We start from the raw sequence: 17,740 nt of genomic DNA on the forward strand, positions 1-17,740 counted from the left end.
TGAATTCTCACCCTCTGGGAGTGTTTTTACATAATGCATTTTGGTAATGTACTTTTTGTTTGTTTCTAGGGCGTTTTGCCAGTAGCAAAGGTTCTTCCAAAGAGTTCACTTAAAATACCATTTATCCTCAATCTCATTTGATAGTGACAAGTCGCAGAGTAAGAATTAAGAAAACAGGTTTGGAGAAGCATCTCGACTGCAATCGGGCATGGTGGAATGAATGTATGGATGTGTCTCTTTGCAATGAATTCATTCTTTTCTTAAAACTAGTTTATTCGAATTTTCCAACAAACATGCCACCACCCACTGAAGAGAAAGGATTTATGTAGAAATTGACGCAAATAAATGCAGCATAGAATTGGTCTGAAAAATGAAAGGTGGCTAGTTTTATTGCTGCCAGAGTACAGGTGCAAATATTACCAAAATAAAACCGGAGGAGGAAAGGAAACCAGTACTAAAGGTCCTTTGAGACTTAACAGGTTCATTTTGAGTGGTTTCCCGCCTTTAATCTGAAGGGCAGCCGTCACGTTGCACTATGTCTGACGAGTCATGGCAGTGTGATTTTGTTTTCTCTTTCTTGTGCCCTGGAGTTCTGGTGCGACTCTTTGCACAGGCTCGCTCGGGGTCACTTTGTTGTTGTTGTTCATGCTCGCCTCTTGGGCAGTGCGTGTCGTGATGCTGCCAGCCCAGCCCGGCGCAGCAGCGTTTCCTGCAGTAACCCGGCCAGGAAACGCTTTGTTTTTTGAAGGCCCAACGGTTACTTTTAGCTTGCCGGTGACGTCATAGTCTGCGCTCGCCAATGTCTGCCGCCGGCCGGGGGCTGCTTGATGGCCGCGCATGGGGCTCCACTTGAGAATGGCTCCGCTTTTTGACTGGCTTCAGAGGAGAAAGGTATTCACGCCGATGTTTCTTTATGCTCGCACACTTTACCTTTTCTTTTATATTTCAAAATAACGCGCTTTTGGATAGGCAGCGTTTCGTGCCTCCTCCCGTGTTGCCGACCTGCCTTTTGGGCTATCAGTTATGTTGTACACAGACAGCAGAAGACGGAATTAGTTAAGGTTCTTCAATTAAAATATCTGCCGCTGTCTCTTGTCTCCCATACGCCCGTTTGCTATTTGTTTTTAGAATAGCACATTTGAAAGATGCGACCTTGTAAAGTAGAATTCAATTTTCAAACTGGAAAACGTCGTGTATATACTCAAAATGCAAAACATTTGATAAGTAAAACGTATTGTTTTATTAAGCAAGCCTGTAGTTCACTATAAAACACAGAAAATATTTGTTATTTTGTATCCCTTTATTTTATTTCACAGTTTTGTTATTATAGGAAAAATGAAGTTGTCTATCTAAATAGTAAAAATCTCATTGAAAACGCACATAATACACTTCTGTTACTGTAATTTATACCATCCGCTGCTGCCATTTTCATGATATCCAGGTGCTCTGGCGGATCTGAAAAAGAACAGGGTATGGGTTGGATTAGTGGGGTGAGCAAGAAAATGTAAAATGGCATTGCTGTTATGTCGGTGCATGCAGACCGTGAGTACCATGAGCTCTCGAAGCAGGTCTGTTTCTCAGTGGTCTGTGTCAAGGGCATAGAAGTATTTGTGTCCAGATGGGAGCCAGCTGTGCCCATTCTGCTAGGGTGCATTAGCCTGGGTGATGGTTTTTACGTGTCTTTAGGGAGGGGAATGTTAAAATTGCTATGTGTGAGTGGCATAGTTGGTTTGTTTATAGTAATGTAGAGTGTGGAAGATGAGACTTACTGTTCAGAGGTTAGTGGGCAAGTTAGGGCACCACTTTAGTGTGTCAGGAGCAAGATCACAATCAGGAACATATTGCAATTGGGAACTATGGCTCAAGGGCACTATGTAGCAAACATGTGCGATATCGGCAAACCAACTAACTGGGATACAAGATCAACATCACAGCAGACAACAAATTAATATATTGGCAACAAGAGGGCAGAGTAAAGTTAGCAACAATTAATACTATGTGGCATTTCCCAGGCCTTTGTCCTCTTCCCCAGCTCACTTCCTCTTCCTCATACCTGTCCCCCTTCATCGTGCTCCACCATCACTCTTCCAACATTCTCTTCCTCATCGTAGTCTTCCTCCTTTTCTCAGTTCCTCCTACTTGTCGTAGACCCTCATTCTCATTCTCTTGCCCAGTGGTCCCCAACGTGTAGCTTGTGAGCGATATGTTGCTAGCAGCACCCTAACATGTGCTCACCAGTTGCCCCCCCTACCCCCCGTTGCTGGTAAGGTAGTTCCAGTGGAGCTATTCTCAGAAGTTTAGCAAGTGCATGCATGGGAAAATAAGTAGCATGAATGCCCAGTTGTCCACAATTAAAAAGTTCCAATTGGCTCTTTTTCTACATGGAAAATGCTCCTGTAAATTATTTGTTAGAAATGTTCCATATTCATAGCATTTTCCATGTGAATACATTCCCGAAAACGAATTGAAGCAGAGACCCATGTTTGTGTCTTTGTGAAAATTGCCATCTTTTGTACTTTGCACAGCTGGCAAGTGCATAATGGGCAAATAAGTGACAAAAATGCCCACCACTTTAATAAATAATTGACATATGCCGATTTCTCAACCAGTGGAGTTTGTGTTTGATGCCATCCTGCATAATTGTCAGAAATGTTACATGCTCATTGCAGTGTCCTAGTGGAAAAAAATGTCATTGATACTTTGCAATCTGACACTTAGATAATGGACAAATACTCTAAATTCATACCTAATACTACTGCTCAATCCATAGTTTGTATAACTTCCAATTGAAATCCAAGAAAATTACATGTAATTTGTAATTAACATGATCTTGTGTTCTGCCAAACATCTAAGTAACGCCCTAACCAAACACTGTAAAGTTGTCTATAAATACCCCAAGTTGTGACCAATGATCTTAGTGTAATGTTCTTAAAAATGCACAATTTCTAACTACATTTCTTAGATACAGTTCAGAGAAAGAGCCCCCAAATCCTTAGTACAAGTTTCTTTTACACCTAACCACATTTTGACCAATGTAACAGCCCCCATTATGCTTTCCTTTAAAAGCACCATTTACCACTACATTTCATTGGAATTCCTGAGGGGGGTTTGGGGGGGGGGGGAGGGGGGTTAACCCCACGCCACCAAATGAAGGACTTTTAAAATCTTGCCACGTTTTGATCAGTGTAACTAGTCATGTGTTCTTAAAATGACACTATTTGTCCACAAAAAAAATCCAGACCAACCAATTCACCTGTAGCGTGTGTTTTAAATGCTCCAACTCATTGCCAGTTTTCCTGTACAAATGTGCTTAATTTAAATACAACGTTTGCCACTAAATGTCCAGAAAATGCCCTGGAGAGAACTCAAAGCTCTGTAATGTTTAAACGCTGTCGTGTTTTTGAACAATTTCTCTGGATTTGTGGGTGTAAGAAATCCCTGTTTGTCACTTCATCGTTGTTCCTTGTAAACAAACACCAACCCTTGGTCAAATGCAGTTAAATGCCATTAAAATAGTTTTAACCAGAATTGGGCTTGGTCTAGATTACAGTTAATGCACGTTTACATATCATCTTAGCAATATGAAGTTTCTCTATGTCGTTATAGTTTTTCCGCTAGCTGAACGCCAGTATATTCCATCTAAGTACGGATGTTGCACACCATCACATTTGATACTTACATTTTGCTCATTGCTTAAAAAAGTTTGAGGCCCTCTGCTCTGTCCTCATCTTCCTCTTAGAAGTCCCTTTTCCTTTTTCTCATCCCTGTTTTTTCTTTTTCGTCCCATCCCTCCTCTTCATTATCCCAGACCCTTGTCCCAGTGCCAGTCTCTAGTCTCGGTTCCTTATCACCCATTCCCTATTCCTTGGCACAGTCCCTCACCCTCTTCTTTTTCCATATCCCTCTTTTATATCACAGTCCATCTTCTATACCACTATCCCGCTTTCTTATCCCGGTCCTTGTTCTATGTTGCAGTCCCTCGTCCTCTTTCCCATCCTTGTTCATACAGAATACCATCTAGCTTGTTGCGAGTCCTAGCTTTCAAAATTAAATTAGTATAAAATAGTGTGGGTATTCAGTTTCTGAAAGGGAAGCCTGATAATCATAACCCCCTTTTAAAAATGCTCCAGGCCAAAATGATAGTGCGCACACGTGCCTTTAACCAGTCTATGACAATTACAGCACCAGCGGCACAGAGCAGGTTCAAGGGTCACCTGGGCATCCCTGACAGCTGCAAAGACACAAACTCGCTGCAGGCAGAGGTAGCAATTTAAGGTTTGCCCCCCCCGCATCCTCCCCCTAACATCCCTACAATAATTTCCCTAAACCCACCTCCACGTATATATATTGCAAAATTCGTCAAAAAAACTGCGACTAATTCTCCTTCGACCAAATATGCTGCGCAGTAATCTGCCACTACCCAATTTAACCTCAGAATTTCTGCTCTAAATTATATAAATTATAATTGTCTGCCTTAATCAGTCTGGTGGCAGGTACATCTCTAAATAAAATCCATGCAATTATGAAATCACATCAGTCTGATATCACACCAGTGTCATGTCTCTAAGCAGGGCTGATGTGTATTGGTGCTTAGGCTAAATATCTCCATAGCCAGCTTATAGAACAATAGCCAGGATGCTGCCTTTGATTCTCCAGTAGAGAGAAGCACACCTTCTCCTGGGAATAGACATTTCGCCCCAAGAGGGGTCCTGAGAACAGTGCTTCAGAGACAGCACTGACCTAACAAAGGCAGCCTCACAAGAGGGTGTTGATCACTGGGATGCCTTTAAAGCCAGCAGGCATGTAAAGTGGGTGGAGTTAGAGTAGCCAGAGAGTGCTGGACTAAGATCTCACTGCACTGGAGCCAGGACCCTGTTCGCTGGTGGTGAAGTATCCCCTGCAGGTGCCAGCCAAGCTCCATGGGGTGAGAGTGCAGAACAGAAGTACTCACCTTGTACCTCATTTGCCCCTGGATAATGCACAAATGTGTGTTGACCTGGCCCATGCTCACATTATTCTTTTATATAACAAGAAAGAGGCCCCAGAGAGTATTTGTTCTTTGCCATTTTTTTTTATTTAGTGCACAATACTACCATGAGAGACTATAGAAGAATAGGAGCAATAGGGAAGTAGGGAGGCACAACTGGGATCGAGGTTGAATAGGAAATGGTGGGTGACTGCGAATGGGCCTGACAGTGAGTTAGAACTTAGTCATGAAGCAGTAGCGTGAAAGTCACTGGGAAGAGAGAGAGAACTGTTTGCTTAGAGGTCCTCCCTACCCTGCACAGTGACTGGAAACGGACCCATCCTGTTCCTAGTCTCTCCTATTATGTGCATTTGCCAGTGGAGTCAGGAGGCAAAGTGAGATGGATGGAGAAAGAACACTTGCCACAGCTAGCTGAACAGTCATTACCCTCGGTAGATGGTCTTCTGGGAAAGCAAAGATATTCGGGTTCGAGGGTGGTCACCAACCCCATGATACTAAGGGGCAGACCAGGAGAGACTCGGCCAACAAACATTTGAAAAGGAAGAAGAGGTGACGTTTACAGGTGTGGGGAAATGCTCGGCCAACAAACATTTGAAAAGGAAGAAGAGGTGACGTTTACAGGTGTGGGGAAATGGCAGCATCCACAACCCACCTAGCATGCATCAGAACGTGGAGATTGGGCTGTCTGTCCATGGATTACACTCTGTCTTTTGCATTTGAGCTAGAAATCATAGTACCTCTTGAAGCAGCCATGTTTGCTTTACCATTCACCTATTGGTGAACATTTTGGGATAGTCTTTAGAAGAGTAGAGTGAGGGGCCCAAAAACCCTGCAGTCCTCATCCCCAGGAGGCGTGTAGCTGCCAACTGACCTCGTAGAGGTTGATTGGGGAAGGGTAAAAGTGTAGCCCCCTTCCAAAGCGAAAACTAAAGAGTTCCAAGCACAGTGTAAAGCATAATGGTGGGTCCATAGGTCAAGCTCTGTGCACCTTCACTTGCGACCATTAAGAGGGGCCTTGAGACACCCGCATGAGTGAGGATATACTCCTGGACAGTACCTTTCCTCATCAGCGGTTTCAAAGGATAAAATAGTCTGTTCCAAGGCAATTTGTCTTGTGCTTGGTGCACGTTATGGAGCCACACACATTCTGTAGTGTATTGCCTCTTGTGTGTTTTGCAGAAGAGCCACCCACACTTCTCTCTGGAAATGCCAGGAAAAAAGAGAAATATCCAGAAAAGGTGTGATCGAACAAAATGCTTTGTGCTTCTGAAGCATTCTCCAATGCTTTGCTTTCATAGCGGACCATGGGCAGTGCAAATGTATTCAAAGTCTGTGTTTAATTTGTTAAACAGCCTCTGCTTATGGGTCTTACAGTGGTCAGTTGTCCTTAGTTGAACGTCTCCTTTGAGGTAGCGAGCCTACAATGCTTCATTTTGCAACATTATCTGTAATGCAATCTTCAATTACTGTATTCCAGTGGTTTATTTACCAATTCACTACATACAAGGGCATACACTGGTCTCTTCTCCACCCAAGGGCAATCTGGTATGGCTGGGATGGGGGGAGATCTTTTTGTCAAACTCTCATCTTGTGTCCCCAAGCACTCATTCTGCACACAACAAATGAAATACTCTGACAACTTGTCTGTTTCCTCGGTTTTACCAGAACCCTCCACAGCTATCAGCAGAAGGGAATCAGATATGGTTAGTAGCACCCAGAACTCCAAAAAACTCTAGAGCACACCCCCATAACCTTCGGCATTCACAGCAAGACTTAATATAATCCTGCCACCACCCTAGTATTGGTTCATGACAGTTTGCATGCAGTCAATGAAATGCTTAGCATTGAAATGGGTAAGAACGAGGGGTGAGCGAAATGTTTATCCACAAATTGAATAGTGTGGAATGTGCACTGCATTTTGCTTACGCCCAATCCGCAAAATCAGCCTTACTTTTCCGCCGCCACTGACATTTCACCCGGTTGTGTGCGGTTTCACGTAGTGCATGGTGTTTAGTTCCCATGTTAGTTTAGTTTTGTGCCGCGACATGAGAAACTTTGCATGGTTTTCGATTCGTGATTGGTTCGTGCAGTGACACGAGAAACTTTGCATGTCTTTTTTCGATCTGTACTAGTTGTGATGTCGGCTGCCGCCGGCAGAGCGGGCGGCAGCAGGGGAATGAACGCGGCCTTCAGCGGAAGCCGTCTTGCTCTCGTAGCATGCAGGGCGCCGCGCAGCAGTAACACGCGACTCTGTGTTAGGTTGCATAAACCCGGACTGGCGCGAATCCGCCAGTTCCGGTGATACCTTTATTTTCTCCTCCCCTTCCTGTGTCATGTGACCTTTCACGTCAGGGCACGTGACACCACACTAGTTTCGGTCAGCGGCATGGTAAACTTTGGGTAGGTCTTTTTCATTCCGTGTTAGTTTCATGCAGCGGCGCGATACATTTTACACACTTTTCCATGATCCGTGCTAGTTTCATGCAGCGGCATGAGCAACTTTGCGCCACTTTTTTTGGTCTATTTATGGTAGGTTTGTACAGTGGCACAAGAAACTTCATGCTGCTGTTTTCGATTCGTGCTTAGTTCGTGCAGCGACATGAGGAACTTTGCAGCTTTTTCGTACAAGATTCTCGCATCGGCACGGGAACTGTCATACATGTCACTGAATCACATAAGTGATTCAGCACTCGGCCCATTACATTGCATTCCATTACGCATGGCGCTATTTTTCCTGCAGAAATGGTTGCCATCTCACCCCTTAACCTAGACCTAGATATTCCAAAACACAGTCGTGCAGTAACCCACCCCAAGCGCATGCCACTCTGACTACAAATATGCGTGCATTCGTTGAAACTGACTGACGTGCATTCACCATGGATCATGACACTGTGGCTCATCATAGACTATAATCACTTAAACACTCAGACGTGGGTGGCGTACGTCTAAGATATACTAGAACTGAGAACCTTACATTTATGCCCTCCCAAACAAGCATAAAGCGCTGCAACTATAAAGAAATGGTATATGTAGGAGCTATGAAAATATGACACATGGCCTGTAAACATTTCCTCTATGATATGGCATTTGTAACGCGCCTATACACAAGTGTTTCAAGGCGCGACAAGGAAGGGGGAACAGAGGGAGTACTGAGACAATGATCTTACTAGGCCAAGCGACATTGAGATCGCACAAGTGCCGGGGAGGATGGGAGGAGAAAAGTGCCAGGTGAAAGAGGAGGGGGCAGTGCTGTACATGGGATCAAAACAATAACAAGAAGTGCGGCCAGCAGGTGACAGGGTGCAGATTGCAGGTGTCCAAAAGTGCAGGTAGGGGGACTGTATGGTTACAGATAAAGACCCAAGGGCAAGTGTTGCCAGGAGACAGTGCGGGTGTGCCGCTGGGTGGGCAGGGACGTGGGCCAGAGATCTGAGGGTAGCCAGGTGACCAGTGCAGTAGCGTAATCAACGTTTAGTGATGTCCTTGGGCAATGGCATACCTGGTTTTTGATCACAGATGAGCAATCCACTCCAGCCTTCCCACTTATTGTGCCATTTTAAAGACTTGCAAGTGGACGTTGGGAAACCCATTGGCTGCTCCCGCATTCTAGTTCTTGTTTTCCCGGGCATTGTTTTGAAGGCAGACCAAACCCGCCTCCTTTGTAGTTAGGTTGCTAGGATAAGCGTTCTTCTCCTGCGTGGGCCGCCCGTTCTGCAGATTAGAAGGTGATACTTGTTTTAAAGTCGAAATTGGTAGCCAGAGGCCATAGACGCCTTTCTGACCTCTTTGGCGAACAATGCACCTCCTCGCTTAATCAGTGCTATGCCCTCCATGTGAAAGCAAGCCACGTGATTTGAGTGTACGAAATGTGATTGTTACTGTTTGTTTTCCAGCTGCTGCTCAAGCTCATTAGCAGTGCACGCTTTACGAATCATACGTAGGTAAACATCTACTCGGCAGCACATAGTCCCCAAGGGCGCATAGTGCTTTAATCAAGGTAAAGATTGCGCGTTTGGTTAGAGTAAACCGGTGATTAGGCGGTCCAGCGTTCTGGTACAATATTTAATAGTGTATCCTCTATTGCCTGTTACAAATCAACACCATTCAGTGTCCGGTTCAGCGTTGCCTTGAAGCACTTGGTGATGTATTAGATCATTTTACCCGGTTGCAGGCTTCTCATTGGTAATAATAGTACATATTTTCATACCCGCACCTCTGAATAAGGTAAACATGGTTCGACCATGGGATGGACCCCCAGGATTCTGGGTGCTAAATAATATAACTGAAAAGCCGTATGGACAAGGCCAAGTTCTTGTCACAACCATCCCGACACAGTGATGCATGTGTTTGGAGTATTCACAGGCTGAAGGAAGAGGAAAGGAATTTAGTAGTTGAGATTGCCAGATTACATAACTGAACTGTTGCAGGGAGCGTGAAATGCAGCAGGAGTCTGGGTTTACAACCACAACCTCAACTCCTAATTGGTGAATGGGTTTATGGAACCTTTATGTCCTGTTTCTCTGCACCTCCTAACCCGGGTCGTCTGAGCAGGGGATTGCGGGAGGTAGCTCACGAGTTCAACACTGGCCTCTGACATGCAGCCAACTTGCACGTGGCAAGCTCGAATCGGGACGATGCTTGCTAAGCCTTTCATCTTTCCAAGGTCGATCATCTGAATGTCATTACATTCGGGAATAATAGGAGCTGGTATTTACACCATCTAAGTGAGGGAGGCTACTTAAGGATACCATGCAGACAGCATTGAAGAGGCTGCTGGTCACATGCCCACACCCTACCACTCGGCTGCTCCGCCCACTACCATTTTCCTCCCCTTCCAGGCGGCTACTTAAGGACACCAAATGAGTAAGATGAGAAACCACTCGCACTTCGTGCTTGGCTGATGCGGTTATATATTGTTTTAACAAAATGTGTCCATGTAAATAGTATCCCAAAGTCTTCAATCGGTTGCTATTCCAGTTTATTGTCTGTTAGTGAGTGAAGCAAACGGCCAAACGCCCTTCGGCAGCCCCAGCAAGGTACACTAGAGAATCTCAATATCACCCTTGCACCCATCAAATAGCACAGATCACGCGCACACTCTCATGCTGATCAATGCTTGCTTGGCAGTCACTCACACCGCCAAGATCCCTAACTTCCTCTCTTACACCAACCATGACACCCTCTTCAACACTGGTTTACCCCATTCCCTTCACCCCATGTTTTCAATGTCCACCTACCCCCGGGGTTACTGCATCAATATACTGACCAGCCAGAAAGGGCAGGAGGCAGAGTTGCAATCAACCATAGGAGTGATTGGCAATGCTCCATCATTCCCTCTTCCAGTACAAGCTTTTTCAAATCACTCGCTTGCTGGTTCCCTTTATCGCCCATGAAATCTATCACCTTCCAACTCATCTACAGACACCTCACAGGCGTCGCTATTTAATTGACTATGTCTCCAACTTGCTCTCCTCTGCCAAATTAGTACACGCTAATAATGTCTTCCTCAGAGATTTTAACGTCCCCGCACCTCACGCAAACAACTGCACTGGAAGCACGCTATTCACTCTGACCGGATCCATGGCACTTAGGCATATTGTGCTCTCCCCCACGCACAACAAACGGCAACACCCTAGACTAGACTTTATAACATCCTCCCTCATCACTAGTAAATACCATATCCCACTCTACTGGTCTGACCATGCTGCCATCCCACTGTTGATCACCCACTGGACTACGTCCCACAAAGGTCAGACTAAATACCCCCTCACTCGGCACTGCTCATTCACAACCTTACTGGTGAAAGAGCTAAAAGCAAACTTTGCTGATTTCCCAGACATAGGTAGTGCCTCAGTCCTCCAGGAATAATTCAACAACTTGGCTTTGAAATTGGTGGTTAACCATACTGAGACCAAACCATCTGCCCCTTGTAACACCCGGAGAAGAGTGCTGGACCAGTAGATATTGAAGAAAAGGAACTGTGTTTTTGCCAGTTAAAGGGCAAGGGAGGAGCTAGGGGTGAAAATGTTTAGTTGGGAACGTAAGGATACTGGACAGTCTGAGAATACTCACCTGTGAGCTGTTATATAAAAGAAAATAAAGAAACGTTTTAAAAAACGAATAATAAAGGCAGCCACGCTCAAAACATTTGGAAAATAATGGGCAGACATTTTGTAGCACATTTTTAGCAAACAATTGGGTAAAACGCATACCCGTTCAGTAGGATAACACAAAAAACAAACAATAGATGGTGGGTCACCATCTGTACTTCGGTACATTTTACAAAACATTTACATGATGCCTCTGCACACAATATATGCAAGCAATGCCCATGCAAAGCACATGTTCCCATGTCCACATTATGTCACCATTGCCACTGTAAAACAATTTCATGATGCTGGTGGCCACACTATTTTAGAGGCCGGGAGTATAACCCAAGGGCAATAGAGGAGCAATGCACTCATCTTGGGAACAAGCTGAGGCCGTAAAAAAATACATAATTTTTTCAGGGCTCCAAAATTTTCCGTTTGGACTTTATCTGGCGGCCACATCGATAACTGGCCACTGCCAAAATGAAGCCCCTAAAACATGAATCTCTCCATTGTATCGATGGTGGGGGTTTCCATGTCCCAAAAAATAACGTACTACTCTTAAAAGCCTAATGTAAAATTGGTAAAACATTAAATAATTTAAATACTACATTTCATGGGGTTTAGCGGGTCTTCAAACAGAAGTTTGGTTGCCACTTGTGTCAAAGGTGCATTTTAAAGGACACAGGTGAGTAACTTTAGAGATGCATGAAACGATGCAAGTTTCCATGTGTGGAGAGATTTCAGTCCTTCCACAAGTAATACTTGTGAAAGAATCTGTGCCAAAGTATAAAGCTACTACAGTCGGAAGCACTGATAAAAGACCTGATGGGCCTTTAAAAAAAGATACACTTTTCAGAGGAGTTGGACATCTTCACAAAGATATTTTTACAAAATGATTGTCATACCACACCGTTGAAGGCAAATGGTGTCAGTGCCATGCTTGTGTTAGGTTATCCAGTATTTTTACGGTGCCTATCACCACTGTAGTGGTGTTACGGCATCTGGCCATGTCCGAAATATCTGAGGAATGACCTCCCAACTCTTGGCATTACTGTGTGACTTGAGGCTCCCCTTAGCATATGATGGTAACACAAGCACACGTGAGGCTGTTCGGTTCCTCATACATGGTAACTATCTGCGCAGTCTATGTGGAGCGCCTCTCTTGTGGAGCCAGCATGCCCTTTGCAAGTTGGAATCCTGTGACTTTTCATCCTTTCGAGGTTAATAGAGTAGCATACAATTAGGTAATAACGCCTGTGTCTGCAGTTCTTTGAAACAGAATCTGGTATGACGTGATATGAAAGAATACAAATTATTATACGGTGCAAATGAGGCATTATCTTCAACTTGATTGCATTAGTGAAGAATTTGAGGCGGCAGTTGGTATGTGATGGATGATCTTTACATCTGGTGATTAGACCATACTTGAGACGAATTGGGGTTGGTAATTTAAATGTGAATGGATAATTACAGGGCAACAGAACCTACGAGTTTCGAGGAGAATTCCATTAGTATTGCATCAACCTGGGCGACCATTGTAGCAATCGGTTGTCCCAAAGGTTAGCAAATGAATAGCATCATTACTTAATCTATATTCGACACTTATCAAATGAATATCAGGAAATGAACAGCTGCTGTAGCAACTTTAGGGGTAGTACTCACTGTTGTAGGCTATTGGGGAGTGCATAATGGTGTATAAAGTTCAAAGGTGAACGCCTGCCTTGCTGCTGGTCTTGGACAATAGTCGAGAGTATTAATGCTTGAATTGACAATTAAGTAAAGAATGGTATAATGTGCTCAATTGAAGGGGATTTATCTGTGAGGTGGGATATTTTTGTTTTCTAATATTTGCATCAGGATGCAAGATTTGTACTTCACACTAGCCATCGCTACTGATAATTGACTCTTGGCGTGTAAGAAATGGTGTGCTGTCTGTATGTTTGGAATTGAACTATTTATTTACTTGAATTTGTGGCATTTGTAGCAAAAAGCGAAAGAATGAAACGGCAAAGACAGAGTCAGACTAAATGAAAGCGGTCAATAGTCTGCTGAATTAAAGAGAAGAGTTTTTATACTTCTCTTGAATGTAATCAAGGATTGAGATGCTTTGATAGTAGAAAGTAAAGCATTCCATTCACGCGGAGCATGAAAGCCAAAGCTGGATTCCCCGAATCTTTTTTAGATTAAAATGGAGTTGATTCAGCTGAGGATTGTCAGATGAGCGCAACATTCGGCAATGGGTCGAGTTACTTTTTATGGCTGGCTCGTAACTTGCAACTTGACATTTTTCCCCATTTAAAGTGTTACATTTTGTTCAGATTTCCTTTAATAGCAGAACTGGTGAAATTTAGATTGCAGTGATTCCATGAGAACTGTAGGTGCAGTTGGAATGCGACAAGCAAATATGCCCTTTTTTCCAGTGACATTTATTCAGCAAGTTCACTGCTGAACAGTTGGTTTGATTAATTAAAGAGGTATTTTATCCAGCTTAGATTGGACAGGGGAGGCATATTGAAAAAACATTGCTTCAGTCAGGTGGATGGCTGTCAGTTTAGCTGCGCAGGTGTTAGAAGTTTGAGCGATAATAAGATTGAATGCTTAGAAGGATATTGTAGAGTTGTGACATTAGGGACAAAGGCTTAATGTGTGTCGGGTCCCTTACATTTTTCAGAGAGTTGAAATACAAAATTAAAGGAGAGGTGATGGAGGTTACACCAAGTGATCAGGGATGCAGTAATGTGACATATTCATGAGATTTATATTGCAGTCTTGTGTGAAATTGTGATCAAGTGATTGAACCCAGCGGTGAGTTGGAGGTATGGTGTGATGAAATTAAGCATACTCATTTTCCCATCGAGAAGTCTTCCATTTATTTGTTCATGAGTGGACCTGTATTGAGGCATGGATAGCAGTTTTGGATGTCACCTCACAACACTAAGCTACATTGATATGTACAGCATGCGGTAGTTGACCACATGAAGAGGGAACATTGTTATATAAAAGCACACTCCAGGCTGCTTTAAGTTGCTTATAAGTAAGTTTACTTCCAGTTCTTCAGATACATGTTACAGGACATAAAGACATAAGGTATAAGACATAAGATAGATCACCGGCACCCATCACCCAGGGAGGGAGGGACCAACGGACCCATAAACAGAACACTCAGCACAGCCTTCTCTCACTCATACATCAACATTCCACTTGGTACTTGCATGACATCACAGTACCAAGTGGCTAGCTCAGCCGGCTCAGGCAGTGCCTGAAGAGTGTGACATAACACATCTCCCTCTTACCGAAACGTCTACACGAACAATAAGCACTTTACATATAGGCAAGTCGCATCTCCATCCACCATACAACATTCCACTTGTACTTGCATGACATCACAGTACCAAGTGGATAGCTCAGCTGGCACAGGCAGTGCCTGAAGAGTGTGACATCACAAACATGATTTCTGGAAAGTCTCAAGAAAGTGAAAGAACTTTTGGGATACATTGTATGTGCTCTTGATTTCATGTTTCAAACATACGTTTTTGTAGAAACACTGTACCCAAGATTCTTTTTGATAATTATTCGGCACAGAGCAGTTTGGATCGCTGTTTCTTGAATGCTTTACATGTTGCATTTCAAAAATATTTCCACAGTTAAATTGTTTTATTTCTTGTTTCTAACAGGTCCCTGATGTTATAAGCAGTATACGGCAGGTCTCAAAAGTTGCCTTGAAAGAGGACTCCAAAACCAGTAAAGACGGTGAAGATGCTTTTTACAACTCTCAAAAGTTTGAGGTGCTGTACTGTGGAAAAGTGACTGTTGCCCACAAAAAGGCCCCATCCACTTTAATCGATGACTGCATTGAGAAATTCAGTCAGCATGAACGCCAGCGTCTTAAGTTGCTCAGTGAGCAGCGGAGTATTGATTCGTGCACAGACCTGCCACTCGCAGAGGGGGATGGACCATGCTCTCCTCTGGAGAGTCCATTTGAGGAACTGGATAGTGAAAATGGTAATGTCATGTCTACTGGTCATTCAGGGATGTTTATTGTTGGCAGCCAGAACAATCTGGTGGGAAACCGTGTCACTTTCCATGAGAGGATTTTGGAGGACTCAGGATTTGACGACCAACAAGAGTTCCGTTCCCGCTGCAACAGTGTCACTGGGGTCATACAGCGGAGGGTTCACGACTCCAGTGTGAAAACACAGCCTCGCCGGAGACATGCAAGTGCACCCAGTCATGTCCAGCCCTCGGATTCAGAGAAGAACAGAACAATGCTCTTTCAGGTACAGAATTTTTTATTTGTCCAAGAATGTATGAAAAATATCATTTTAAATGCAGAAATCTTTATTACACTGGCTCACAACATTTTTTTTTAACTTGTTTATTTATTAACGCGCACAGGAGCAAGCATGGTAAACTTACATTTGTTACAGACAACATGTGACATTTGAAATGCCCCCCCCAACCCCTACGCCTGCAGAAGGCATTGTTCCCGGGCCTCATTCTGTTCCGGCAGGCAGCGAGCTGTCCCCCATAGAATGGAGAGCGTTCGCGATCAGGCACGGCTTAAAAGTGAGCGCCGGATATTTCTGGTCATAGTCTAGGACCGGGGCCCAGACGTCCAAGAAACGATAGTCTGCCCGCCTTAGCTGCTGTGACCCTTTCAGCTATTAGGATGTCCAAGAGTTTGATCCACCATAGGGGCATGAGGGGGCCTTCCGCAGTTTTCCAGGTGCGGGCTACCGTGATTTTGGCAGCCAGCAAGAGTTGAGTGATCAGCGTGGCCGTTCTCGGGTAAGCGTCCAGGTGCGGGCTATCGTGATTTTGGCGGCCAGCAAGAGTTGAGTGATCAGCATGGCTGTTCTCGGGTAAGCGTCCGGGTGCAGGATCCCAAGAAGGACCTGTTTGGGAGTTAGCGGAATGGTCACTTGGGTGATGTCTTTTATAGTGGCGAGGCATTGGGTCCAAAACTCGTTTACCTTAGGGCAGGTCCACCACATGTGGAAATAGGATCCCAAGTGGCCGCATAGACGCCAGCAGTGAGGGTCCAGGGCTTGTTGGAAGTGGTGAAGACGTAAAGGGGGGTAGTACCATCGCAAAAGCAGTTTGTGGGCGCATTCCCTGTTGGTGATGCAGCGGGATGCCGTGCGCGTCCTGGTCCAGATATCCACCCAGGATTGGTCCTCTATAGCATGACCCAGGTCCGTCTCCCACAAGGACATGTAGGAGGGTTTAGAGAGGAGGGGGTCGTCCAGCAGTAGCTTGTAGAGGGCGGAAATCTTCCCTCGGGCAAGCAGGTCAGCCGCTGTGAGTTCCAAGGGAGTGAGAGGCCGAGTTGCTGCCATCCGGGTCTGGGGGTTGGAGCACCAGTGTCTTAGTTGGGCATAGGAGAATCTGTCCGTCTCCGCTAGCTGAAAGGAGGATTTACATTGTTCGAAGTTAAGGGGGGAGTCTCCTGCGAAGAGCTGTCCCAGCGATTCAAGGCCTCCTGTGACCCAGTTCCTGAAGTTTGCTGGATGAGCTCCCGGGGAGAAGGCCGGGTTGTGGAAGATTGGGGAGAGCGCGCTCAGGTCGCTTGGGATCCCTCTGTATCTGCGGGCCCACTCCCATGCCTTTATCGAGTTTTTCGTGGCCATCAGCACATCTGGCCAACTCCGGCGCAAGGCGTTGGGGAGGAACGGGAGGAAGCGAAGAGGCAGGGGTAGGCGAGATTGTTCTATGTCCACCCACTTTGGGCGACCTGAGGCCAGTCTCCATGCCTGGAGGTGGGCCAGCTGCGCTGCTATATGGTACTTGCAGAGGTCTGGGACCCCCAGCCCTCCCAGTCTAGCGCTGGCCATCATCGTTTTCCGGGGAATCCTCGCTTTCTTGCCCTTCCATATAAAGTCAATCAATTTCCGTTGAAGCTTCATGATGGGGGGAATGGGGGTCGAGACGGGAAGGGAAGCGCAGGCCTATAGGAAGCGGGGAAGGAGGTTCATTTTGCAAGTCGTTATACGGCCCAGCAGGGAGATTTCCTGCGAATGCCAGCGCGTGAGGTCCTTCTCCAGTTCTTCGAAGAGCAGGGGGAAGTTGGCCTGGTAGACTTTTGTTGGCTGTGCCGGGATCCGGACCCCCAGGTATGGGATTGCTTGCGTGCTCCATTGGAACAGGCTTTGCTTCTCCAAGGCGACCCTTTCGTCCGGGCTGAGGCCCATACCGAGGGCTATTGATTTTGAGAAGTTGATGGCGAATCCCGCTACCTCGTCGAAGCTACGGAGCTCCACCAGAGCTGCCCTCAGGGAGGATTGGATGTTTGTGACGGTTAGCAAGACGTCGTCCGCGTAGAGGGCGATCTTGTGCTGGGTGGTGCCTATCTTCGGGCCGCTTATCAGTTGGTTTGTCCGCACCCTTTGGGCCAACGGTTCCATGACCAGGGCGAAAAGCAGGGGGGACAGAGGGCATCGCTGCCTCGTTCCGCAGGTAGGAAGGATAGGGTCTGACAGGTGGCCGTTAACTCTGAGCCGGGTTTTGGGAGCCTGATAATTTGCCAGGACCATTTTCTTGAAGATTGGGCCAAAGCTAAAGGCTCCGAGGGTAAGAGTAAGAAATGACCAGTCCACCTTATCAAAGGCCTTGGTCGCGTACAGGGCAAGTAAGGCCAGCTGCTGGGAATTTCTTGTGGTCA

The 17,740-nt window shown here is 45.4% G+C and overlaps 1 protein-coding gene across 3 annotated transcripts in view; it reads left to right on the top strand.

Moving 5' to 3' along the window:
* The window catches only part of TBC1D4 (TBC1 domain family member 4), a 1,514,114-nt gene that overhangs the window by 516,800 nt on the left and 979,574 nt on the right, over nucleotides 1-17,740 (top strand). For 2 of the 3 annotated variants that reach the window (XM_069639269.1, XM_069639270.1), the window contains exon 3: nucleotides 14,754-15,356. In XM_069639269.1, coding sequence (XP_069495370.1) covers nucleotides 14,754-15,356 — 603 coding nt within the window. Of the gene's footprint in view, nucleotides 1-796; nucleotides 892-14,753; nucleotides 15,357-17,740 lie in introns of those variants that run through there. The other variant, XM_069639271.1, reaches the window with a different exon arrangement.

This window comes from Ambystoma mexicanum, chromosome 7q (genome assembly GCF_040938575.1).
Source record: "Ambystoma mexicanum isolate Mex_15411 chromosome 7q, UKY_AmexF1_1, whole genome shotgun sequence".
Classification (NCBI taxonomy): Eukaryota; Metazoa; Chordata; class Amphibia; order Caudata; family Ambystomatidae; genus Ambystoma; species Ambystoma mexicanum.